Genomic DNA, 26,041 nt, shown 5'->3' with positions numbered 1-26,041 from the left:
TGAAACTACCCCAGGACCCAACCTGGGAGAAGATGAACTCGAAGACTTTTCTGCCCCACTTAACTCAAACAGGATTAAAATGAGTGCATGGTTATTTGAGGATGTCTACGCTTTAATTTCTGATCATTATATTTTGCCCTTTTAAAAGCACACAAACAAACTGCTTGTAATCAGCGTTTGGTCTGACCTCCCTGATCTAACCACAGCGCAGACAGTTCTACAAAAACAACCTTCCCATGAGGGATCCTGAGTTTAACCCCCCTCCTCAAATCCTGCAATGATTTACTCTTCTTTTCTATTTTTAAAAATTCCTTTTCGATCAATTCGGAGCAGCTTCAGGGCGAAGAGGCGCTGTGCGTAAAGGCGCAGCGCCTGGGAGGTCAGGCCGCGGCGAGCGGCAGCTACAGAGGTAAGAACGACTTCACTTCAGCCTGTGCGCACTCTTCTGGAGAAGATCTAACAAGCAGTGACAAAAAGCACGATTCTTATTGTTTAATGCCACAATAAATAAAAATAATAAATAATCAATGCGCTTCACTTTGATCTAACCCTCACAAATCCCCAAATCTCGGATTATTCAGGAAGACAACTACATTTAAATTAATTAAAATAATTGAAAACATTCTTAAACTAAAGGAAATTGAAAACACAAAAATTTCAGATTATAACCTACTAAAAAAATAAATTTTTATAAATGTCTGAGATTAGAGCGATAGATCGAGGTTAAAAGTCACTTCAGCTCTGACGTCAGCAGGTTTATCTGTGTGTGTCAAGAGACTGAAATCTAAAGAGTCAAACTATTCAATCACAGGTGTAATAAAGTAATAGCAACGTGCTGCAGTGTTGTGGCGGAACATTAAATTAATTCGAAATGACAAACATGGCTGACTCATAATATGGAAAATATTATGAGGACAATATAAACCTGCTTTCATAACAACATATTTCGACTTGTTATGTTTTTGATTATTTATTATGATTCACATTAATTAAATGAAAATGAATATTTACGGTTTGTACTGTGAATGTTTAGTTTTCTCTTACGCCGCCTGTTTCCACTGTTGCAGTGAATCAGAGCTTTTACGCGCAGGTTGTGTGATTGTTGTTTTACTTACTGCTCACATTTTATCTTAACTTTGAAATCTACTTTAAAAAAATCTGCGCGCTTTATGCCTCTAAATTACTGCATGTTCTGATTTATACTTATGTGCAGTTCTGCACATGAATGTATTTATCAGCAGCGCATGAAATAATTTAAAATATTTGCAGACTGTCCCTCTTTGGGAATTAAACGCACCAGATGATCTTATTTGTCTGATTTCAGTGCACCTTGGTGCAGCAAGCCGAGGCCTCCCTGCAGCCTGCAGCCAAGTGTAGGCTGCAAACACGCAGGGACACAACTGGACGCTTTGACTCATTAGAACATTTTGTTTTGTGAGGTCTCACAGTGAAATCCACCAGCCCGGAATCAAAACGTGGCCAACCCGCCTCGACAACAAGCCGAAAATAAAATTTGATTTTATCTTCCAGATACTTGTGTACTTGTGTAATTGGTTCCTTTGAGGACACACACACACACACACACAGTCATGTCCCTATGATTAAATAAAAGGCATGACTCCACAGGCCTGCACGCATCACGTTTATAAACTAAAACCTTTCCTTCGTTGCGCTGCAGCAGAGCGGAACCACCGCACAGAATCTCACACTCCAGATTCACACGGACCCTGTGGAGCCTACATGCTCTGTCGTGGGTTGGGTCATTGAACTTGGAGCCATGTTTTGACTCCGGACTTGTGGACTTGCTTTGCCCTGCAGTGATAAAAAAACGGAGATCCGGACATTTGAGCGGTGTTAATGCATTTTCTGCGCACTGACCCGGGTCCATATCCAGACAGTGCGCCGGATCCTCTCCGTCCGTGGCGAGGCTCTCCATGGACAACTCCAGCTCCTTCTCCTCCCAGCCTCGGAGCTTCCTCTTCTTGTTGGAGCCGATCAGGGCTTCCACGGAAAAAGCGTGGGCTCTAGAGCTCAGAGCTGCGGCAGATCGCCTCCTCTCACTCATTTCTCTCAAATCCACCCGAAGGGGGGACGCGGTGAAAACCCACTCCGTCCGTCCAACGCAGTGAAGTAAAACAATCAAAAAAAAAATGCACACGTCAGTGTTTACAGCGGGGCGCAAACTCACCAAGTGTCCAAAGTAATCCCAACTGTGACTACAAACACCGCGTCAAACTTTGGAGGGCAGACTGTGCCATCCTGGCTGCGCACGGGATCAAGTCCGGGAGGATTGATAGTTTGGATGCGGTCTGCCGCTTTACGCGTCTCTCCGTCCTTCCACTCCGCGTCTTTCTTTTTCTCTTTCTGTCCCCCTAACTTCTGTCTGATTGATACTCACTTCTGGAGGAGTTTTTTTTCCAGGCGCAGAGGGCGGCCCTCTCGCTCCTTGTCAACCTTGTGTGTCCAATGAGAAGTAAGAAGAGACACTAAGACAAAGTGTTTTGTCCAATAGCAGAAGAGAAGAGACGCGCGTCCTGGAAGAGAAGCCATCACCGGGACTGCAGCAGCCTAATGAACAGATTCCATAAAGAGTCAGAAACACACATCAGTGCTTTGTTTGGTTGTTTGTTCATGTTTGGCCCTATCAGTGTTAAATAGTTTCCTTGGCAACAGATTAACCAATTAATAACCCAGTACCACGTTTTATTTAACGATGTTTTAACGGACTCACCGGCCCCCAGCTGAGAACTTTGCATGAATGGTGAAGCAACTGTAATATGTGTCTCCTCAGCATGTGCCTGAGCCGCTGACTCCATCATTAGCAGGGATTGCAGGAAAAGTCAGATTACAGCTTCATTGTGTCACCGACAGCTGAGGAGCTGCGGCGGGGACAGGTGGGCTGGAAAAGGAACGAGAGGATCAGCGAGTTAAATTCAGGAGCTCTGCGGGGTTTGTTGAGAATGTATTTTTTTTCCGCTGGTCGATAACGGAAAAATACATTTATATTATAACGATCGAAGAGGATCCATTTTACAGCCAGAAATTTCAGAAGCTGCCACAACGATTTCTGTTTAGTAAACAACAATTATCAGCCTGTTTATCATGATGTGTTATTTATTACAAACCTAAAATCAATGAAGTGCAAAAGTGAGTTTTAAATTAAATGTAATTTAGTCAGTTAGTCGATTAATTCAGGGGCAACTTAACCGTTTAAAATCCAGAATCCTTATTCGAATCTTAAAGATTTCTCAGCACATTTAACCCTTTATTTTAGACAAATACACACTGTGACTGACTGACTGTTTTATATGTAACTATGAAACAGATCATTTCACCAACAAGTATTAAACATAATAATAATAATTATTATTTTTAAAGCGGAGGTGATTGGCTGACTTCTTCCCAGGCTGCAGGCCGGAGGGACAGGGACTCATCACTCTCTGCCTCTCTGGTTGAAAGACGTTCCTGCTGCTCATTTCCCGTCAGAGTTGCTACAACGAGAAGGATCAGAGGGAGAAAAGTGAGCAGCAGATGATTCGGATGTCTGTCTGCACCGAGTGGGCCTGAGCCCAGCCCCGCTGCTCAGTCACACCAGGCTTCCACAAAGTGCTGCCGGCGGCTCTGGTAGCTACAAAGAAATATTAATGTCCAAATGTAAAACGCAGACATTAACATCAATATGTCACAAATGATTGCAGATGGATTGATCTATTATTGGCACTTGATTTGACCTTAAAATTATTGAGCGTCAAATCAGATCCAATAATGAGCAATAATAAAGTGATCATGAGAAATTACAGGAGTCTGATTCAAATTTGAATTCATACAGGTTTGCTATAAGCCACTAAACTGGATTAGTTTTATTATATTCTGCGTGATTTTGTGTGCGGGTAAATGCGAATTTATGCGTAAAGTTACCGAGTAAATATACCGCACGCAATCTCGTGTGGGTGTGGGGGAGGGGGGCTTTCATCCCCGTGGGAGGAAACTCGTTAAACACGAGCAGTAAAAACTAAAACCAACTGTTTGCTGTTTAGATCCCAATTATGGCCCCGATGGCATCTCATTCAAACCTGGAGCATGAAGCGGGCCCCACGTCGTCCTCCCTCTGCCCGACTAACCCCGATTTTAATCGAACGAATATTTTATTCAAACTCTCCCTGGATTCATCTGAGGGACGTCTCACGTTTTGATTCAGGTTGCCATCCATGCTCCGTGTACAATCAGCCACAAAAAACCCCAAAGCTGACGTCAATCCAGCAAACCTATGAGGTGGGCGGAAAAGGCCGAACGCGTCGTTAATATTCAATTAGTACAAGAAAGCCTCTGACCCCCCCTGACCTCGGGGAATGAAGCATGCAGCGAGCAGTAAAGCATCCGAACTGACAGCGACTCTCGGCTCGTTTCAGCACCTTCCGCCTCAGGCCAAGGACCGCGCTTCCCCACGAAGCTCCACGCTCTAAATATAGTGAGGAGAGCAACTGCAGGAGCCGCGGACCCTGGAGGACTGAGGCTGGTCCGTGCTTACAGGCCCCTGTGCGGTACGAATAAATTCACCTGGCGCTCAAACAGAAATCCACTTAATCTGTATTTAATAATTAGTAGCTATTGATCATTTTGACACTGCAAGGGTCCAGACCTAGAGAATACGCGCCATCATTTTACGCATCAACTGTGTTTTGAAAAACGAGAGGACGTGAATGCACCAATAAAAAAAAAAAACAGAAAGATCATGTGATGTGATCATGTGAACAAAGGAAAAATTAACCTGCACGGTTAATTTTACAAAGTCTCCCTATAGGAAAACAATTTCTATAAACTGCAACATTTTCATGATGAAATATTTTAAAATAAATAAAAACTGTAGGCATCGATGCAGTGGAAATTGGAAAAGTATTCCAAATTTTGCACATCCGTTTAGCAGATGAGATGCAGGTGATTACTTATGTAGTAATATACTTTTATAAAATACTTAAATATATAACGCGTAAATTACTACTTAAATATGGCAACATTTCAAGGCTCTGGGAAATTGGATGCGTATTTTTCTCTCGACTTAAATGAATTATTATATTATATTATTATAACACAATCCCATAACCATGTGTAAAAGATCATTTACAAGTCACTACAATGCAACTTCAGCAACAAATGGCAGATGGCACGATTAGACAACTGCTGCTGTCCGTGCGCTAAGACGCGCTCATTGGCACAATCCAGTCCCTATATCCTCCCTTCACTATCTCAAACAAACGCCAAGTTAACCCTAAACTCGGCTTCTGTAAGTCGCACCAAAATGTCCACAAACACACGTGCATATATATCATTTCCAATAAAACCCTGATTTTAAAAAATGTGAAACACCGAGGCTGCGTATTAAAGTGAAAAGTTCTCTAAGTGAAGTGCGCAATAACGGCTCACAGGTCAATCTGTGCATGAGGAAAATGCAATAATGTCCGAAGTTTAAGAGGCTTTAGGTTTACTGGTTTCCTCTCCTGCTCACTGCATGCACGCCCTGTTAGATCAACAGCAGTAAAATTTTCTATATTATTATTCTGTAGCAGGACTGCGGCTGTTTCCATCTGACACGCCACCATTTCTTTAAAAAGTAACATTTATTACAACTCTGTTAAAAGTTTTTACTCCTGCGCGTAAAACGGTTCAGTTGCGGTGTCGCGCTCGCATTAAAACGCAGCACTTATTACACCGCAGCTGCATCACTGCTGTCTGCTGTGAAACAGAAACAGGTATTTGTCACACGGCCTGCAGTGATTTACAGCCTGCTGCTCCGAGCACTGTATGCAGACTATATATATGTTTTATTTATATTCCGTCAGCTGCTTATGCCAACAGAGAAATAAGGTGCACTAGAAGGGAAGCAAACCAGGCAAGGATACGATCAGTTCCCAGGTAAACACAGAGATGGAAAAACTACTGCGCAGACCAAGTCCGCAGAGAGTGAGTGAGAGTGAGAGAGAGAGAGAGAGAGAGAGAGAGGGAGAGAGAGACTCACTGCAGAAGTGCATTTTCAATTAAAGAAAGTGTGATTACAGAGAGCAGAAATTAAAGCTGTGCAAGCAGAAAATGAGGAGGATGGATGGCGTGCAGATGAGAGGGTGCAAAGAAAGAAAGAAAAATGAAAACAAATAAAAACCTTAAAAAGAAGAGGAAATGAGACTTTGAAGAGAAGATTATTTAAAAAAGAATTTAAAAAAAGAAAAAGTTCAAAGGAAGCAGAAAAAAGGCCAAGGGAACCTGCATGTAGGCAATGTTTTTCATTAAAAAAAGTTATGAATTTACATTTTTATAATGTGCGTTTGTGTGTCAGGAACACAGAAGAAATGTATTCTTACTTTTTTCCCCAGAAAAACAAATAAACAGTGAAATAATCATAATTTTTCAGTGCACACACCCTTCCATCACCTCCACCTCAGTGCCCAGGTCTGTTTTTACCTTTGAATTTACATTTCAAGGTGTGATGATGATGATGATGATGAAGAAGATGATGATGTCCGTGTCCCTGCAACAACTGGTGTTCAGGTCCACAATGACCGCTGTGATGACAGAAGAATACACTCCAAAAGTGGACAAAAACCCACATGTGAATATTTATTCTTTCAGTTTTAACTCTGTGTGGTAACAATAAAAAAAGAAATACATTCACAGACTTTAAAGGGAAATAAATAATCCACAAAGTGTTAAAAATGATTATGTAGAACTTGTACAAATACACATGGGCACTGCCTGAGGAGGCAACTGAAGCACAGGTCACCTGTAAGTGGCATCACCCTGCAGCCACACTGCTTTAAACACCTTTTCTTCCTTAAAAGTTAAACAGTCTTTGGAATCAAGCTGATACAGCAGCAGTTAACAGGGAACTCGGGGGTTATTTTCCAACCTCGCTGCCTCTCAGCTGAAACCCACTTTCTGTCGGACCTCTTTCAGCACAGGTGCTGCCAGTTCTCGAGCCCTCCTGGTCCCTCGAGCCAGCAGTGCCTCCAGGTGTCCCGGCTCAGCCCTCAGCCTCTCGATCTCTTCTCTGATGGGCGTCAACCTCTGGATCACAGACTCGGCTACAAGGTTCTTGTAGGCTCCCGTGTCCAACCCTCTCGCCTGGGACACCGCCTCCTCCACGCTGATCGTCGCCATGGCGGCGTGGACCGTCACCAGGTTGGACACACCTGGGCGCGTCTCAGGGTCATAAGTGACCTCGGAGGTGAAGTCGGTGACAGCGCGGCGGATCTTTAAGGCGATGTCTTCGGGAGAGTCTGTGATGGTAATCGTTGCCATTGCCTGGGGGTCAGACTTGGACATTTTGGCAGAAGGGTCTCGGAGGGATTTGACCTTTCGCGTAGAGCCTGTGGAAAGAGAGTAGATTAAGAAAATGTAAAAAAATGTTTAAATTAAAATATGTATTTATTCATAGAGCCTTTAGGATATCCTATCTTTAATTAAGGTTCCAAAATTTATTCATTTAACTGGGCATCAAAGTTAGACGTCTGTCACTGACGGACATCAACCTCTGGACCTTGACTTCTTTTTACAATATTTCCATGTAAAGATGGCTGTGAGTTCAAGTGTCAAGTACTTCAGATGCTCCTTTTTTCATTCTTTCAATTCAAATGTTATCTGACACAGAAGGCCTTTAAAGGTCGGAGCTGAAGATTCTGTTTCTATGTGAAGCTGTTGCATCTCACTGTGGAGTCACTGTGGGAACTCCTTCTCCATTCATCATTTTACATGCATCAACCTCATCCTGCCACCATCTTTCCAACTCTGACTCTTTTTCTGTTCCCGTTCGAGCAGCCCACATGTGTCCCGTTTATCACCGCAGAGATGTGGAGCACCATTGGTTTGGTTTCAAAGGGAAGGTGGTGACTGGCAACTCTGCTCTGCCAGAGACAGAAATGAGGATGGGATCCACCAGTGTGAGCCAAATACTGCTGGGCTCCTGATTACATACAAGCATGCACACACAAGTCATCTTGAGGACATCTATTATCCCTTCATTATTCTGATATAAGAGGAAGAGAATATTTCTTTAATCAAACCGTTGCTGCACACATGACTGACTCCATCTTGTGCTTTTATGATGCTGATAATCAAGGGGGGGGGGGGGGGGGTGAAACAGGGAGGTGGGCGGGACCTTTGAACATGTTGCCCATGTGTGTGAGAACTGTGAGTGCGTTTTGGAAAGGACAAAGTGATGATTTCAAAATAAAAGTGTATATAATAATAATGTCAAACTGTATGACACAGCGTTCGAATCTTTCCCCGAACTTCACCGTGGTGTAATTTCTGATTGGCGTCTCCACTTATAACTCATACTGAGACTGGAAACCTCCTGGATGAAACTGTTGATTATGTGTTCTCCGAATTTAATGTTCTTCCAGAGACTTTTCCAAGAGGCTGAATCAGAAAATATGAATGTTTTCTTGTTCAACTCCCTCCAAGACTTTGCAACGAACAGAAAATATGTCCACATGCACATTGCATTGCCAGCACTATAGAGTATAAATTCACGTCAAACCAACTGGTGACAAGACTGTAGAAGTTAAAATATTCAAAAGAATAATATCACTGCTGGTATTGGTAAATGCTATAAACTGTAAATCCCTCTTCATCTAAAGACAAACAACTTGTTTTGACTGCCTTGCTTAACAAAAAATTCACAGAGAGAAATGCATAAAGAGACATGTGACGCACAAACTAAAACAACACAGTCAGTCACACTCAATCAGTGCAGTGACAAAATTCATTTAACAAAAGGTTTAAAAGGTTTAAAAGCTTCTTTACAAACATTAAAATGTCACCCCCTCCTTATGAGCCGGGTCCTGCTCAAGGTTTCTCACCCTTCAAGGCGAGTTTTTCCCTGTCACTACTTCCCTTAAAGTGCTTGCCCTGGGTTCAGGCTCTGGGTTTCTGTAAAGCACCTACATAGGCGACTTCAATTGTAACAAAGCTATATATATATATATATATATATAAATAAAATGCTATATAAATAAAATTGAAGTGAAAAATTGAAACCAGCAAACAGTATGAGCATCTAAGCGATACCACATTTACACAGCTGCTAAATAAACACATTTAAAATGTGTTTAATGTTGTTACCATAATCACCGTCTCTGCAGTATTTCCACTCATGCTATCAAAACATCAGCTTTCTATCATGTTATCAGCATGTCTTGCTAATCTGTGTACATTTGTGTATGTGTGCTGTTGTGTCAGGTTTTCTTACTTAGAAGCGCTTGAGGTTCAGGGAACAGATCTCCATAGCGGTTGTTGAAGATGCGAGCAAGATCTTGAGCCAGCTCTAAATGCTGGACCTGATCCTCACCAACGGGGACGTGCGTGGACCTGAGAGAGACGACAACACAACGTGAACTCCCTAAACTACTGAACAAAGGAAGGCGAGACACACGGCAAGATGGGAGCACAAATTAGAGACACTTGCTGAAGAGTCTGTCCAACAACAATGTGCATGTGTCACAGAGGAGGAAGTCATCCATTAATGTTCTTCTTTAATAAAACCCGGATTGCATTAATGATGAGGTTTTCTCTGCTGCAGTTCACTGGAGGTTAGGTTCAGGGTTTAAGATTGAAACAGCTGAAGATAAACATCTACATGTGCAGTTGAAAACACTGATCTACACTGATCCAGCCACAAACTCCAGTATGCATTAACACATCCAACTATCCAACTTGCATGAAGTCTCACTTGTAGAGGAGGATATCAGCAGCTTGGAGGACAGGATATGTGTACAGGCCGACGCTGCCTTCATTCTTCTGTTTGCTCTTCATCTAGAGGGGGAAAAAAAAGCAAAGGAAGTTCAGCTAGAAAAAAAAAACACAGGCAAAAATAAAGCAGGCCAGAGGATAGCCCAACATTTTATTTCCCTCCACCAAGAGCCATTTTCACTTTTACGACTCATCGACTCTCAGACAAACGGGCTACGGATGACTTCACGTGACATTTTTCACTGTGTTTGAGATCCACTCGTCTGTAGGGTAAACAAAAGGTGTTTTCTATTCAGCAACAAAGACCAGAAACAAAAAAAAAGTGGCTGCCTCTCATTACAGGTTTAAAATATTTGTAGCCGTGTAACAACTATAATTATACTGACTTCAATAAAAAAAAATGGACGAGGGTGATGCCAGAGAACAAGACCTCCAACCTTTGACAAAAATAGTCACAAGATATTCCACCTACTATAAAAGAAATTATCCTCTGGCTTTAGAAAAATGACTTTAATCACAGGAATACATGTTGGACCTTAAAGCTGGCCGCTTCGCTCCATTTAATTAAATTCAGCAATGTAATAAATGCTTCTGATGATGTGGTGAAAAAAAAAATCTAACCACACCGAGTAACACAGCTTCAGAGTTGGATTTTACATCAGTCGATTCAAAATAGTGTTTGGCATGACTGCATCTACATAATGACAGTCTGCACACAAACATTCATTTAGTCACAATTTCAGTATATAACCTAGAAAAGCAATAAGTGTAACTTCAGTAAAAATAATCAAAAAGGAGACAGATTTGAAACCTCATCCTCCTCCATCCATCCTACAAACACAGCTACCAGGAAAAACAAAACTATCTTTTTTAAATATTCTAATGATTGTTTTACTGTTAATAAAAGAGTATATTGTGTGTTTTCTCATTGTAAGTGAAAGAAGGAATATAGAACAGCAAAAAAATAAACTCTGGATTTGATAAACGTGTGTAGTTCTGCCACAATAAAATGTTCTATCAAAGCTTCTTACAATTGGCAGCACACCTGATTATAGCCTCAATCAATCAATCGACAGTCTTGCTGATTATGTGTCTGCTAAAGTTAATGTGTGTAACGCATGTGTGCAGCAGAAGAGTCCGACCTTCCACTGCGGTAGGTGCCGTAGACGAGGCATGCTGGTGAGACAGCCCAGGATCCAGGAGAGCTCAGCGTGCTCAGACACCTGCATGGTGAAGAGACAGGACACATCCACAGGTCAGTACATTTATCAAAGGCACATCTAAGCAATCCATCTAATACTTTCACACTCCATCACACAAGCCGGTCTGAATTTACTTTTAATAAAAAAGACAATAATAAAATTCAGACCATTTCCGGAGGTTAATTCACACAGATCCTTCACACAGCTGAAGATCCAGATCCTTTAAAATCTGGATACAGGAAGTGATTTATTTATATGAGAATAAATAAAAACATTTGTCCAACCGTACAGAACTGGCTGTGGACAGATTGTTACTGTTGTACTTCATAATTTACAGTATATGTACATAAATACACATTCAAACTACACGTGCGTACGTTAGTAAAAAAATACTTCAAAGACGCAGTCAGGAGAGAAACAGCAGAAGTAAATTAAGTAGCGACATTAAACAAATGCAGATGAATGGATGAAAAAGCTTTTGTGGGTCAGCTGCAGTGAGGAAGGAAGAGGAAGGCAACTCCATAGCGCCTCCAAGTGGAAAAGATAAGCACTGCCAGCACCACCTCTGTGTCATACAACTAACACATACAGGTGCACCCTGTCACACATTTTTATTTTTATTTTAAATTAATAATAAATGCTCTCTGTGTTCTTTGGCAGTCCTCAAAGACAGCTTGACACACACCACAAGAGGATTTAAAAAAATATAACAGAAAAGAAACTTATTATGGGCATTAAACAGTTCAACATAAAACAATTTTTTTTGTGGAGACAAATATTAGAACGAAAGCCATCCCAAAAGTTCAAACATGAATGGAAATCTTTTATATTGTCACTGATCCTTTATTTTAAGAATCTCTGCCATAAATTAGAACTGCAGCAAAAGCAAACAGACCCTCCGCCACACACGCTCAAAGCTTCACTTCATTTTTTAACATAACAGCTGCATCTTTTATTGCATCGATATAAATTTACAGTTAAAGTTCTGGTTGTGTTTTTTTTTCCCCCCTCTGTCACTGGTGTTTAATCAGTTAGCCGAATGACAAAGAAACATAAATTAATAACATGTTGTGAAGCGATGAAGAGGTGAATGTAAATGCAGTGTAGCTGCTGCATCTGGCAGCGGTAAATTAACTCCAACATGATATATCCGCTTTCATGGAGGCTCTTTGTATATGTGTGTGTGTGTGTGTGTGTAGAGGGATGCAGGAAATATCCTTGTGCTTGAGCAAATTAAAGTTTATGGATGCTGGTTATATTGCCATCCTCTGTGTCTCTCATTGCTTGAAAAGCATTCTGGGGAGCGTGACGTCAACACCTTGACAGCAGGGACATAAACCAGGATTTCAGGGCTAACATGTGGGGCGGTATTCATTACATGCAGCAGACAGACAAGAGATGGGACAGATGTTGATGACAGCACAGAAAAAGGGGATGGATATGGTTTGAAGTGCAATAAAACCCTGATATTTAAAGGCTTGGGAGGAACAAGGCCTCCATTCACGGTGCACGGCGAGAATGCGCTGCAACGAGAGATATGCTAATGTTACGGATGATATCGGCATTAGACTCATGGTGTGTTATCACACAGCCGTGGCTACATCTACTAAAGACTGTGAAGAACGGATATTGAGTGAACAGTTGGCCTACATATTTCTACTTAATACTTCTATAAAACACAGCGGGTACCAAAAAACGAAGCCAGTGAATTAGCAGATCCACAAATCCTCAGCTCGTCACCATTCTGGCCCTTTTTTTTTTTCAATAAAGCCGAGTATTTTCTTTGGGCAGCCATCATATTTTTACATGTGGAGCAGGCGTGTTCAACACAGGGGTCGCCTCGCTGCCAAGTTATGTGGCAAAAAGCTAAACAGGAATAAAAATAGGACCAAGTGTGTGTGTGTAGAGGAGGAGGGAGGCAGCAAAGAAACAGATGGACTGAACATAACTGTCTCACACTCTTTCTTTTTCTCTTCCTAGCACACACACACACACACACACACACACACACACACACACACACTTCAACTTCTTGGGACTAAGAGAAGAAAACACACACATACAGGATGAGCCATTCTGATTTCTCTCTCCATTTTGTTGCAAAATGCTGTGGATGGCCGTTATCCTTCTCAGCTCCTTCATGCAGCCAACGAAAGCATTCACAGTTTTTTTTTCAGTTTATATATTTTTACAGTCTCTTAATTTGCAGAGCATACAGTGGAGATAAAAATCAGGAGCAATTAAATAAACATTTTGGGGCCAGGCGGCACGTCAGTAGGTAAACATGGGAGTTGACAGCAGTAAAATAAACCGATTTCCCAGAAAACACAGAATAAACACATCTGGAGTAGAATTCGAAACGCTGGAGTTGAAACATAGAAAATATTTTGATTGATTGATTAATCGTTTATTAGTCAGGTATAAGTTTGAGGATTTAGTGTTCTAATCCTACAGGACACCTAATAGGCAGGTATTAGCAGTAATAGCCATCCCTGGCTACAAAACAGGAAAAAAAAATGTCTTCACCGTTTTAAAACAGTGGTTGCCGTGGCTATTGTTGAGACAAACCTTTTCAACTACCCCAACACTATACAGTGCAACTTCCTGTGTAAGGTAATCAAAGTTCAGGTATCTGATTGGTAGGAATTTTTTTTTTTATTCTTGAACAACCAGCAGATCAAATGTTTTAACAACCCTAAAATAATACCATCCAGAAGACCAAACGTGCAATGTTTAAATGTCAGATAAGGAAAAATCCTGTAATGATCAGATTTTTTTCTTTACTTTGTATTTTTCTAACCAAACCACTGCACCAGCGAGGAAAGTCTGAATTTCAGCTTTTAATGGAAAACAGCAGCTCATCCATCCATCATCCACCTTCTCCAACCCACCTGAGACTGCTGGAAGAGGATCGCCTTCTCCGGGTCGATGCCACAGGCCAACAAGCTGGCAGCCATGTCCAGTATGTTGCTCCTGAGCCGTTTTGGATCTTGAGGCTGCGTGATGGAGTGCAGGTCCACAATGCTGTAGAGCACAGATGGGTACCGGCTCTGCAGGGCCACCCAGTTCTCCAGAGCACCAAGGTAGTTGCCCAGGTGGGGAACTCCAGTTGGCTGGATCCCTGAGAACACACGGCCACCTCCTGGAAGTTCCTAGAAGGCAGAGGGAGAGTTTGTCTGAGCATACTAATGACTAGAAGAAGGCCATTAAAATGTTTGGAGGCAAGGTGAAGGTGAAAAGGGGAGAAAGTCACAACTTGAAAGAAGCCTGTAAAGGCTAAAGTGTCAGTGTTAAACTATTGGCAGGTTGGAGGCCAACAGCGGTCATGCTTGTATTACTGAGATGCTAACTCCATGGCTAGCACCTCTGTTCTCTGCCAGACACATCCAGTACAAAGAATGCATCACCTCCCTGGCCAACAATATCACTTAACATCCATTTTGACCAGCTTCTAGGCCTCCATTACCACAACAGGGCAGGACGCTCAGAGAAGCAGGGGGAGGCACAACAGAGAGACATCAAATATATTTTTATGAAGCCACCACAAGGACACCATTTTACAGAGTAAGAGCTGAGACAGCAATGCCGTTTGATAGAAAAATCCTCATTGTGTGTGTGTGTGTGTCACTGGGCAAACTCTGTGTTTCTCTTTCTGCGGGGCCAGCTTGAGCCAGACCACCTCATTTCTTCTGGCATCACCCTGCTCCACTGAACCCTGGCTTTCAGCTGGCCTTACCAGGAGAGCAGCTTAACCACCCCTGTTTGTGGCACCACATGATACAATTACAGGGCAAGCAGAGCGGCACCTGTCATGAGACATGAAACCGCACTGGCACACAAAAAAATCAGGCTTCTTCACCAAAGCCGTTACACAGTAGATTAAAGCTTTGACAGAGTAGAAACGCACAGAAACATACACTTGTGTTTTTGTTGGGCTGTTAAGAAGACAAAATGTTTGGCGCCTGGGTGGTACACATCAGATCCCACAGTGAGAGACTAGGTTTCAGTTCCCAGCTCTAAGGAGAGAAGGCGATAAGGGACGTTAGGATAGAAAACTGGTAGTAATCTTTGCACTTTTGAGGCAGCCAGATTTTGAATTGAACTATTAACTTATGTTCGTCAGTTCATCTAATCAATTGCCAATTATTTGTTTTAGTCGCTACTGTTCCACAAACTTCCAACATACTTTGTTACACAGGCACGTGAGGTAAGATCTACCTCCTTCAGGAAACGGAGGAGCTTACTAGAGCTAATACACAGATAAGTGTGAAAATCAGGTTTTTAATTTTAAAAAAAGCACCCGTTTCCCCCAAAACACAGGAATTTGAATGATTCTGTATTTTTTTTTGTTTTGTTTTTATGACTTAGTTACTGCAAAGACATGTTTGCATTCTGTTTACTTCTAGCCATGATTACACTGCTTCCATAGAGGTGCAGGACTGTACACTGCAGTGAACTGACTGCCTGCTTCAGAGCATTAAGGACATCAGTGGTTGGTGCCAACTGACAATCATTAAATGATCGAACATTTAAGAGTTCTGCTTTCACCGGAGCAGGTAAATGGAGAGGCTCAATGACCGACAAATCATCCACACACAAAGTCCATTTAATAACTGTCCAACAGCTTTCTTTGACAGGAGATCAAGTATCCTTTTTATCATGAAGCAAACTGTAATGATCACAGATTCATTTTCTGAGACATTTTCTGTACAGATGGGTCGTAAACAGCAACACCTGCACATTTCAACAGAGAAACCCGTTTTAAGACTTCAGCCACAAATCCCCTGAGATCTCTGTGTTATCACCTCAAATCTGACTGGCGATCATATGTTCTCTGGCTGCACTTTTCAAGGTTATCATAACTAATCATTAAAGCCTGAAGCTTTCAGAGGATATCCTCTTTGGTCACCGCTGAGAAGTGGGTTATCTTGACAGCTTGCTGAGCTACATCACATTCAATCTGACTGAGGGACAGGCTCGGCACAGCATCTGAGATCAGATAACAGCGGCTCTCTCACCAGCGTGGCCCACAGCTTCTCCATCCCTCATCCCGATGGGATCAAATAACAACTGCTCTGAGGCCAGCGTGGTCCACAAAAAGTCTTCATCTACTGGCCTGAGGGAGCAGCTCTCTGCCCAGCAAGAGAGAGGCAGGAAGGAACTGGGTGCTTATGTCATTACCAACGGGGTAATTGCACTGGAGTGCCATTGATGCTGAGAGCCTCTTAAGAGGTGTCAGGATTGATTTGGGTGCGGACGGGGCCCTGAGTCTGGCTCATGTGTGTTCTCACCTCGAGCTGACACGCCAAACGCATGTTCCCCCTCTGCTCCGGCCCCCAGGGGAAGCCATTAGCAATGCAGACATGGTAATGGTGTCATTTGAGCCAATCGAGTGTCAAATGAGAGTCAACGCCACGGCTAACTAGCCACTGGGCAATCACAGGCTAACATGCATTATGCTACTTCACCAGACACCTCTGTGTTACTTTTGGTTGAGAGGAAAATGTCTTTAAACATGTGCCTGTATAATATAGTGCGTTACACGGGGATGTAAATCAACCACCGTATGATGACAGAGGAGACAGCAAATGTTGTAAAGTAATTAATGTTTGTAATGAATACAGCACAGCAGGGCCAACAGCAATAAAATATTATCATCTACCATGTCCTACATTAAACCTGTGCAAGTTAATTCATTTACTTGTGAAACACTTGTAGAGGGCTTGACTTCACATCGTGGAGGTGAAATGACACCCTGTGGCTTGTTAAAAAATTCCACTCAGATAAATCAAGTACACTTCAAGCAGTTCAAGCTAAAAACTTTATAACACCATAATAAACATCTGAAAACATCATAAAATAAGGACTAATGTTTGGCAGCACACAAAAAACAGAAATCATGGCAATTTTATGTATACATAAATTTTAAAGCTGTAATTTTTTTTCAACATTTTGGACCAATCATATTATTGCTGATGAAGATCTGCAGCGACATTTTTATTGAGGTCAGAGAGGAAGAAGACCTGCCTGGTCTTTCTTAACTACCGGTATGTCAAATCAGGTTGTATTTCATTAGTTCACATTTTGTGGTTTTTAGTTTTCTTCCTTGCTGTGTGCTGACAACGAACCACTAACGCCTGTCGATTAGAGCAAGTGGCTAGTTTTTGGGGCTGGAAAAACAACTGCAGTTCCTCTAACGGCCACTTGATGGTGGCTCCAAAAGCAAGTCCATTTTCATAGATGGCCATATGAGAAACTGAATCTACAGAAGAAATAAACATCATATAATTTCATGACAATTTGACAGCTTAGCCAGAAGTTAAGAGCAGTGAAGCACTGCCAAGATGACATCGACAGGAACTCCTTGGTTGACAACCACGTTTATATGTTCTTTAGCCCCTAGCATGTCATCTGAACATGCATTAAGCTTTAAATTTGCAGACAAGACATTGCAATATGTGCCTGAAGTTTTGTATGATCGATAACTGCATCACAATCACATCACAGTGCTTTGAGCTACCTGGTGAAGTCTGAACTGCTATCAAGTATTAGGTCTACTACATTCACACAAAAAAAGCTGTGGATAAAGTTTATTGCAATTCATTCTGAGGAAGAGATAAATGCCTGAGTATGGTACCTCAGACATTTTGCTCAAATTTACAAACGTTATACTCCCAGTGGTGCTTTAAAAAGCATGTCAAGAGATGACCAGAGTCATTAGAATCCATCACCTGGGAGCCATGAATGTCTGTACAAAATTTTGTGTCAATTCATCCAACAGCAGTTAGGATATTTCAGTCTGGAACAAAGTGGAGGACCTCCGGCTGACAGAACAACATTCCTACAGAGCCAAACAGATAGTGTGGCAAGAAAGTACTCAACCCCAGGGTAACAGAAACACCAAGCTAAATTCAAACTTGTTTTCTTGTCCGGTTACAGTTTATTAAAAGAGCAAAGCCCTGATGAGCAGTGTTATCTGTCTTCCAGTCTCTCTCTCTCTGTCATTGGATGCCTGCTGATGATGGCGGGAAGCACCGCTTGTTCTCTCCTCATATTTTACACTGACAGGCACGGCACGCTCATACTACACCGTTGCAAAGGTGACGAAAGCTTTCTTCATCCACGTCTGCCATATGCTGAACGCATTTAAAAACTGTGTGTGTGTGTGATATTAACGCCAACAGCTAGAAGGTTACATACACTAAAAGGCCATGTTTTCACACTCGCACTACCTTTCCGGGAATATGTGTTCATTTGTCGGTGTGTGTGGTAATATCCATAGGGATAGAGGTCATGTGCAAACACAGACGTACGTCCGCACACGTCTCAGTCTTTGCCTACATCAACAGCAATGAAGCTGCAAAGGTGTCTGTCCATATGAGTTTGACAGCTCTCATCAAGGATCAACACGGGTGGAAAGAAAACTTTCAGACAGCCCATCAAAAACAGAAACATGACCGGGTCCAACGCACAAGCTGCAATATTAAACGGAATGGTCTACTGGAGAGGATTCACTTCATTTATATGAAGACAAAAAGAATCTCAGAGAAAACATCATTCCAGGATATCATGAAAGCATTTCCATTTCTGCTCCAAAATCACCAGAGCCAACTGCATATTGGGAAATGTTGGATTTATCATTGAAGTGAGCACAATGAAATTGCACCCTTGAATGTCTAACAGTGATAAATAGTACTGGGACCAGATGCATAAATGTAAAGGTATCAATAATCTGCATACATTTGCCAGGTTTATGAGCCCATATGTGCGAAACCAAAAACATCTAAACTGGACAAAGATGCATGCAGCCAATTTCAGGTGTGTACGTCTGTCCCCATTCATTTAATGGTGTCAGCTTTTTTTTCTTTTTTTTTAGATGTGCAAGAAGCCACGAGAGCCACCTGACAGATGTATTTACAGACAAGCAAAGCACACGATCACCACCAAGAAAGAAGGCATAAGCAGACTTTTGGACATGGATGGAGGCCGTCCAAATTCAGAAGCAGATGGAATAAGAGAAAAGAAGGGAAGGAGGGAAAAGAAGAAAGACCAAGTAAAGCAAATGGCAGCAAAATTACAAAAAAAAAAAATGCAGCTTAAATAAGAATGACATATTTCTACAGCATCCAACTAGTGGTGCTCACATTCTAGTTCTAGTTGCTTTATAAAATATGGCATGCGCTGTTTATAAATCAACTGATCTTTTTACTGACGCTCTCAACCATATATTAGGCTTACAGAATTTAGTATAATTAGCGAAACTCTTGACTTTATACTTTTAAAGACTTATATTCATGACTTTACCAGGTTTTTCATGACTGTGGGAACTCCGTAAAGCTGCTATGTGGGAACAGTGTTCAAAACAGACAGAGATTCACCAATATTATTATTATTGAGCAGTTACAGCTTCCAGCCTGTCTAGGCATAGAGCCTCACTCCGTTCAATGTTATTAATCACAGCCATGGTTTTGGTTGAAACAGCTGAAACAGTGCGTTTCTCTTCTCAGATCTGCACTGGGCTGCTTTTCAGGGCTCATACATCATATCAGAGCCTCAGTGTCCTAGAGTGGTCCACTGACATCTCTTTCACCGAGGAGCTGAGAAGCGGGGACGACAGTTGACGCCTTTTTACCGCGCCAATTTCAACACGTCGCTTGAGCCACCTCTGGGACTGTACCCGCTTGCCCCGCTGTGAATTACCATCAGCTCTTTGTGGGCTAGCAAAGCGCTCCAGATCTGACTGTGTCCGCACAGCACCGCAACGGGCAGACGGATGGCAGATTTTCACGGCTCTCCCGCAGGGTGTCAGACACACAGGACCCAGTGTTCTTCTTCTGTCCTGAGCGCCCCAGGCACCCCATTAACGCTGAGATCATGCTGAAATACACCTCTACACTCCTTCCCCTCATTCCTGTGTATCTTTCTTCATCTCTGTCTTTGGCTTACTTTGGGACCTGTTAAAGCAGGCAACCAACAGAGTTCAGTGAGGTATCAAACAGGAAATGGGGCTTACCGTATTGCCCCCCTCTATCCTTAAAAGTATGTGTGTGTTTAGCCTATGTGGGAACACACCACAGCTTGAAACAAAGTGCATATGACCACAGAGAAAACATGCACACACATTAATGCTTATAAACACACTAGCAATAAAAAAAATTGGAGCTAGGAAAAAAGCAAAAATGTGAATGTAGAAGCAACATGGTAAAAGAAAATAAGAATAAAAGTGTGACTATAGTCCAGTCAGAACTTTTTTTTCTTGTTTTCCACCCAGCGAGTGTGTTGGAGGGGCAACAGAAGGGAAGGAGCGTTTGATTAAATCTGCGGTTGACGTGTGGGACAGGTGAGATTGATGAGGTTCCTCTGAGCTTCACACTGTGCGGAGAGCGAGGGTACAGGAACAGAACGCTGCAGTGTGGCGGGCCAGGGCTCGGGGCCCGCTCGCGCCGTGGGGTCCCTCGGCTGATTAATGGGACTGGAGGCCCTTCAAAAACAGCACTCCCCGCAGACAGGGCCCGACGGCGCTCCAAAAATAACCAGGCAAGGGGAGGCAGCCTCGGCCTCTGGCCCTAACAGGCTGCAGCTTCTGAAGGAACCAGACTTCAATGCAGCCTGGGGGGAGATAACTGAGAGGAGCAGTGCCTACTTAACACAGGAAACTGTGATCTGGCTCATTAGAAACTAAACATTTAATGACTCTTCTACTTTATGGGAAGTGACAAACACTGACAACTGATAGTGTATCAATGCTAACATTGTATGACATGCAGATGTTATTATACACAACATGTGTAAAGGATGGTCACCCTATAAGGTACACAATAAAACATCTAACTAAAACAGAATTTAAGACAAGCTTTGAATTAGTGTTGCACAAGAATGTTGTAATAAGATTTTCCAACTAGACCAGACCAACACATAGCCAATATATCAGCACAGTCCTATGTTGCTTCATGGCATTTCTTTTGCCAAATCTGAACAGCAGGATAGTTTTATTTTGCAAACTCAATATTATCCGATATTATCTGATACTGAATCTAATGCACTAATTCTTGCAGCTTCTAAATGATAAAACAGATGGCCAGGCTGCCCAAACACAGAGTGGAAATCACTCACACTCAAGGAAGAAATTAGTATATGTCAAAAACATCAACAACAACAACCAATGATACAATCAACGGCATCAACAAACCATGAAACTGAAACATGCACACCTGGCTCATAACCACACAAACAAAATGTAACCAAGAAGATGATCAAAAATATCAGAATATACAAATAATAGCTGCTCTTTAAATGAGCATTAAAGCTAAACACTACACACCTTTTGTTTCAAGTACAACAGAGTTTATATCAAATGCTAAAACACTTAAAACTGTACTTATGTATTGCTGTGACAATCACAAAGCACACACTAGAATTTGACTGCATACATTCAACCAGTACAACAGAAAAAACCCAACACTGAACATTTTTGACTTTTGCAGACAGGTCAGTGTTTTTAAATCTATTTTCTATGCCAAATAAACTAATCAGCTCAAAACCAGTGACTAAAATTGACTGTAGGTTCAGACCTGTGGAAACCAAACCAGTCTGTCTCCATGTCTGTGATCATGTGTAGAGCAGCTGTGTGCAGCTGGAAAAGCCAAAACCAGCTCAATTTATATGTAACTTTTTCTGTGTTAAATAAACACATTCATGCCAGAGCTACTTGTTTCCATGCAGTGGGGCCGTTCAAACTGTTTCAAATAGCTTCATTAAACCACTTCCTTTTCCTTCGGTGTTGACAATGGACATGTTGAATTTTATTTCACTTACAGGAAACAAGTGAATGACAGCAGAGCTAATCATGCTTGGAGAAAAAACAAAGGAAAGTCACAAGACAGCAAAAAATAACTAGCGCACACTTCATAAATTTATCAATATGTAATTATGGTAACAGTTAGGGCAAACCTCCACCAACAGCCTCTCTGAAGAGTGCAGTCATTTCCGCCTGTTGATTTGAGTGCAGCTCAAAGGCATAATATCAGGTACTTGCTATGTTTTAATTAAAAATGTCAGATGCCAAAGAAAAGTTACTGTATCAGGCATGAACTAAAATGTGGGAAAACTCCCCGGGTACCGCTGTGTGCCTTCAGACTGATTCTGTAATTCAACATAGCTGGATCATATTTTGAAAAGGTTTAAACTGACATATGGGATTGCTTTAAGAACTGGATAATGTGCGCAGCATCTGAGCGAGAGCCTGGGCTGCAGAATGATTACGACAGACCTAATTACACAGAAGGGACTGCTGAGAATTAGCTGGCTTTTCTGACAGTTGAAAATAAATAGGGCAGTTAATGAACATCCTCAAAGGGGAGACCATGTTTCCTCGCTCTCTCTGGCCTCTCCCATGTGGCGCAGGAGCTGCTCTAATGGTTTTAGCTGACACTCGAGTAAGTGAATTCAGAGTTGAAGAGAACAGAGAGGCAAATTAGAAGTCACTTCCTCTTTCCTGGAGCCACGGGCTGACATGACTGATATCAGCCAATAACAGGACCACAGGCGAGGGAAGGCTGGACAGGGAGCGCCATATTTACAGGTGATGTAAGACTGGAGATGCAAACAATCTTCTAACTAACCACAAATGACTCTACTCAGACTCAAATGAATTCCTCAAACAGAAAACCTTTCTTAGTAACTTATAACATATTGGGTCAAACTTACACAGGCCAGTTGGTAAGAGGAACAGATTCCAGTGCAAAAATGTACTAGAACTAAATGTCATGTACAATACATACACCTAATTTATTAGTTGTTGGTTTTAAAGACAGATTAATAGTTTGTGTAGCTCCACCAGAAACAAATATGCCTACATTTTGTCATAGGCTAAACACACACATACTTTTTTTGTCATTGAACAGAAAAAAGGCAAGTCTATGAACTGACATGACAGAAAGCATTTACACAACCACACTAAGAAGAAAGCACAACACTGCGTTTTAACCTATTAAACTATTTTTGTGTATTTTTATATTTTGTCTAAACAATTTATCTATGCTATGTAAATTATACTGTATATTTTTTTAGACACACAAATCGGAAAACACCTGAATTTCAGGCATGAGAATAACAATCAGGACGGAATAGCCATGCAGCCATGACAACGAGACAGTGTCACTGGGCATTTAAACGTTCTGTTTGGGCTGTGGGAGGAAGCCTGCATTTGCCTTCATGCAATGTAGCAGATGTTACACATTCATGTGGTTCAAAGTTCTCCATCAGGCTTTCAGTTAAAATAGAACTGCAATCACCAAGGTAATGAAAAACAATTGTGGCATTAGCATTTAAAGCCTTCAAACCTGAACTTCGTCGTGTAAATTTTCCAGAGTTACACTTCACAAAATCATACACTAATCATTTAAAAAAAAACTGGGCCCTGACCCAGTAACTAATCATGTTGATAGATTAGCATTCAGCTAACCTGGCTACTAAGTGTTAAAACTTCTTATTAAAGCACACCAGAACTGACAAACATTCCTTAGAAATAAAAAGCATCTGACAAAGGTCACGCATCCCACGATGTGGTTTAGTAACATTTTTAGAGCACTTTTTCCAGTGCAGAAAAACCTCAGAAAGAGCAAAATGTTTGACGCACATCACACCTCGGCGCATTGTGAGCATGCTGGTGTTTGCACTCAGCCGTCCACATTTGGAGAAAATTAAAACAAATGAAAACCAACACTTCATTTCGATGTTATTGCTGGTAATGAAGCACTGCTGTGATGCTTTTTCAGTCCCCCCCTCCCTCCACTTTTACCCTTTCCTCCCCTCTCGTCGCACACCTCTCTGGTCTCTCCTGAGACTTTGTCTTAACCAAATACAGACGCGCGGCAGTGACCATGCATACTGTATTACAGCTCATACATCAACCAGCAACAGGCCTTTGGGCAGATGGGTGAGGTTTTAAACTCCACCGTAATACAAGAACAGCTCAATATTTAGCAACGTAGTTACACTAAAACAAATTGGTTACTCTTATGTGTGTCTGGAGACTCGTTGTTTGCCTTAACACCCCATTTACTTCTCTAAAGGAGCCGTGCAATGATAGAAAACACTAAGCTGACTTATAATAGGTGTGTTTCTGGAAGGTACACTCAATGACTGCTACTGAGGAAATTATGTCACATGCCAGACTAGGAAAGCAAACTGCACAAGCAGTTGGGACAGATAAATAGCGCAAAACATTTCGTAAGTCATAATAATATCAATAATGATTTTATGGGTTTATAAACTCTGAGCCAATCAAGTCTACTAATAAGAACATTTAATTCAAGTTCTTTCCCACCACATTTTCCTTCAACAGTTTAGGATTTCCTCCATTTCCCAGAATTCCTTTCCCTAAGGGACTGGGGACATGTTTGCTTTCATCTGTACTTCCTTCTTTGATTTTGAGTAACTGACATCAAAGCTGACAGTTACTGTTGAGGTTTTAAGACAGTGAAAAACACTTCTGCTGTCAAATTAAGTGCAGCTGTCATAAATACCAAAACTTCCAGATGCAGTTCTGCTATTATTCTCCACATGCACCAAATATAAACTTTTAAAAGCACAAGAACTGGACCAAGGAAAAAAAAAGCAATCATTTCACTTCTGCACACTTGAGCTTTTTGTCACTCAGTCATCCACACTATTCATTGTTTTGATTCAAAGACATTCAAATTCTGCAGCTGCTTAAAAATACAGGTTAACTGCAGGTTGACCCACTGGATGGTTTTTAGGGAGAACCATCTGGGAAGTTGCCATAGGAGACTACAGTATTTGGAATCACACTCTTTTAACAGAACAGTCAGCAGGTGATAGAATGAATCTGTCAGTCGTCATCTACAAGCCATCCTTGATCAGGTCAGGGAATTACTGAAGAGGACACTAAATAACTTTCCAAAGTACCAATACATGACTTTTACATCTTTTTAGGTAAACTCTGCTTTACTTGTCACTTGTTGTCACACCTGATCATGACTGCACTGTTAAATTAAACCAGTTTAAAAAAGAAGAATGAAAACATCATCTGTGATGAGAAGGTTCTGCCGACTAATTTACTTAAAACTAAATTTGATAGGGAGGAAATAAATAAATAGAAACAGGGGCGCGCTAAACATTTCAGGGAAATGTTAATATTCATGAGAAAGATATATTTTTGTACTTATTGACTAGGAATAAAGAGTCTTGCCTATTTACCTATTTACTGCGACTTCACAGTATGCAGAGTAAACACACTAGTACATAAAACAAGCTAATGTTTGCCAAATACCAATGTCAATAAAGACATAAAACTGTCATAGTGTTATACAGCTGCCAGTCAAAGCATTTCAGGGACCAAGCGCACAACATAAACTGTTTAGCATGTTAACTTAGCAGACCACCCTACAAGCAGCACACCTCCTTTTAATTAAAACAACTAATGAACCAAGCGACCTCCGCGCACTCCTCATCAGGAAACAAACACCGACAGCGTACGTTTAACAAAACAGCGTTTCAGAAGGACGAAGTCATTACACACGAAGCTGGAGCTGAATTAAACCAAGCACGTACCTTGTTTTCCAGACAGACCGCAGCGCAGAAGGACCTTTTCGGTGAATTTAACTTCTGAATGAATCTGAATATTTGCTTCAAGTGAGCTCGCATGGGGAGCGCCATCTTGGATTGTGACTTCACACTACGGTGGCTGTGAAAGGACAAAATCGGTTAGTATTTAATGAGAAGCAGGATAAGCGGTGTAAGAAAAGAGTTGTTTATGAAACAGGCACATGATGATAATGGTTTATACTAACAATAACTTACAATTTAAATTAAAGTCTATATCGATCATTTATTGGTCAGTTATTATTATTATTATTAAGAGGAAAAATGTATTAAGTATTAATAAGTTTTAATAATAATCACAAATATGCAGCAGTCTGAGTAAAGAGGCATTCATTTTTCATACAGTTTTACATTTTAGTTCATGATGCTGCTCCTTTTCATGTTTTCGTATAAATTCCATCCAGTTTTAAAATCCTATTCCAGTCATTTTTATTTCAACATATCCTTTTCCACCATCTGTTTTGTTTCATAAT

General features: G+C 41.4%; 2 protein-coding genes and 1 long non-coding RNA gene across 4 annotated transcripts in view; 1 reads left to right on the top strand and 2 right to left on the bottom strand.

Moving 5' to 3' along the window:
* Positions 1-2,399, bottom strand: part of tbx15 (T-box transcription factor 15) — a 31,051-nt gene extending 28,652 nt beyond the window's left edge. The window contains exon 1 of one of the 2 annotated variants that reach the window (XM_028393342.1): positions 2,189-2,399. Coding sequence is in view for 1 of the 2 variants with exons in the window: in XM_028393341.1 (XP_028249142.1) it covers positions 1,879-2,065 (187 nt within the window). In the remaining variant the exon portion in view is untranslated. Of the gene's footprint in view, positions 1-1,878 lie in introns of both variants that reach the window. The other variant, XM_028393341.1, reaches the window with a different exon arrangement.
* Positions 2,400-6,595: 4,196 nt separating this feature from the next.
* wars2 (tryptophanyl tRNA synthetase 2, mitochondrial) lies at positions 6,596-25,635 on the bottom strand. The gene is made up of 6 exons (XM_028393909.1): positions 25,518-25,635; positions 13,835-14,095; positions 10,884-10,964; positions 9,722-9,804; positions 9,242-9,360; positions 6,596-7,358 (listed from the first exon to the last, which is right to left on the bottom strand). The coding sequence occupies exons 1-6, from the start codon at positions 25,620-25,622 to the stop codon at positions 6,910-6,912; spliced, it is 1,098 nt and encodes a 365-aa protein (XP_028249710.1). The 5' UTR covers positions 25,623-25,635; the 3' UTR covers positions 6,596-6,909.
* On the top strand, positions 18,145-19,617 carry LOC114426478 (uncharacterized). The gene is made up of 3 exons (XR_003669361.1): positions 18,145-18,588; positions 18,820-18,996; positions 19,451-19,617. It is a non-coding gene; the product is annotated as an uncharacterized LOC114426478 (long non-coding RNA).
* Positions 25,636-26,041: the final 406 nt, after the last annotated feature.

Source organism: Parambassis ranga, chromosome 21 (assembly GCF_900634625.1).
Source record: "Parambassis ranga chromosome 21, fParRan2.1, whole genome shotgun sequence".
Taxonomy (NCBI): Eukaryota; Metazoa; Chordata; class Actinopteri; family Ambassidae; genus Parambassis; species Parambassis ranga.
Note: the sequence above shows the minus strand (reverse complement) of the source record. Positions and strands in the feature narration are given on the sequence as shown.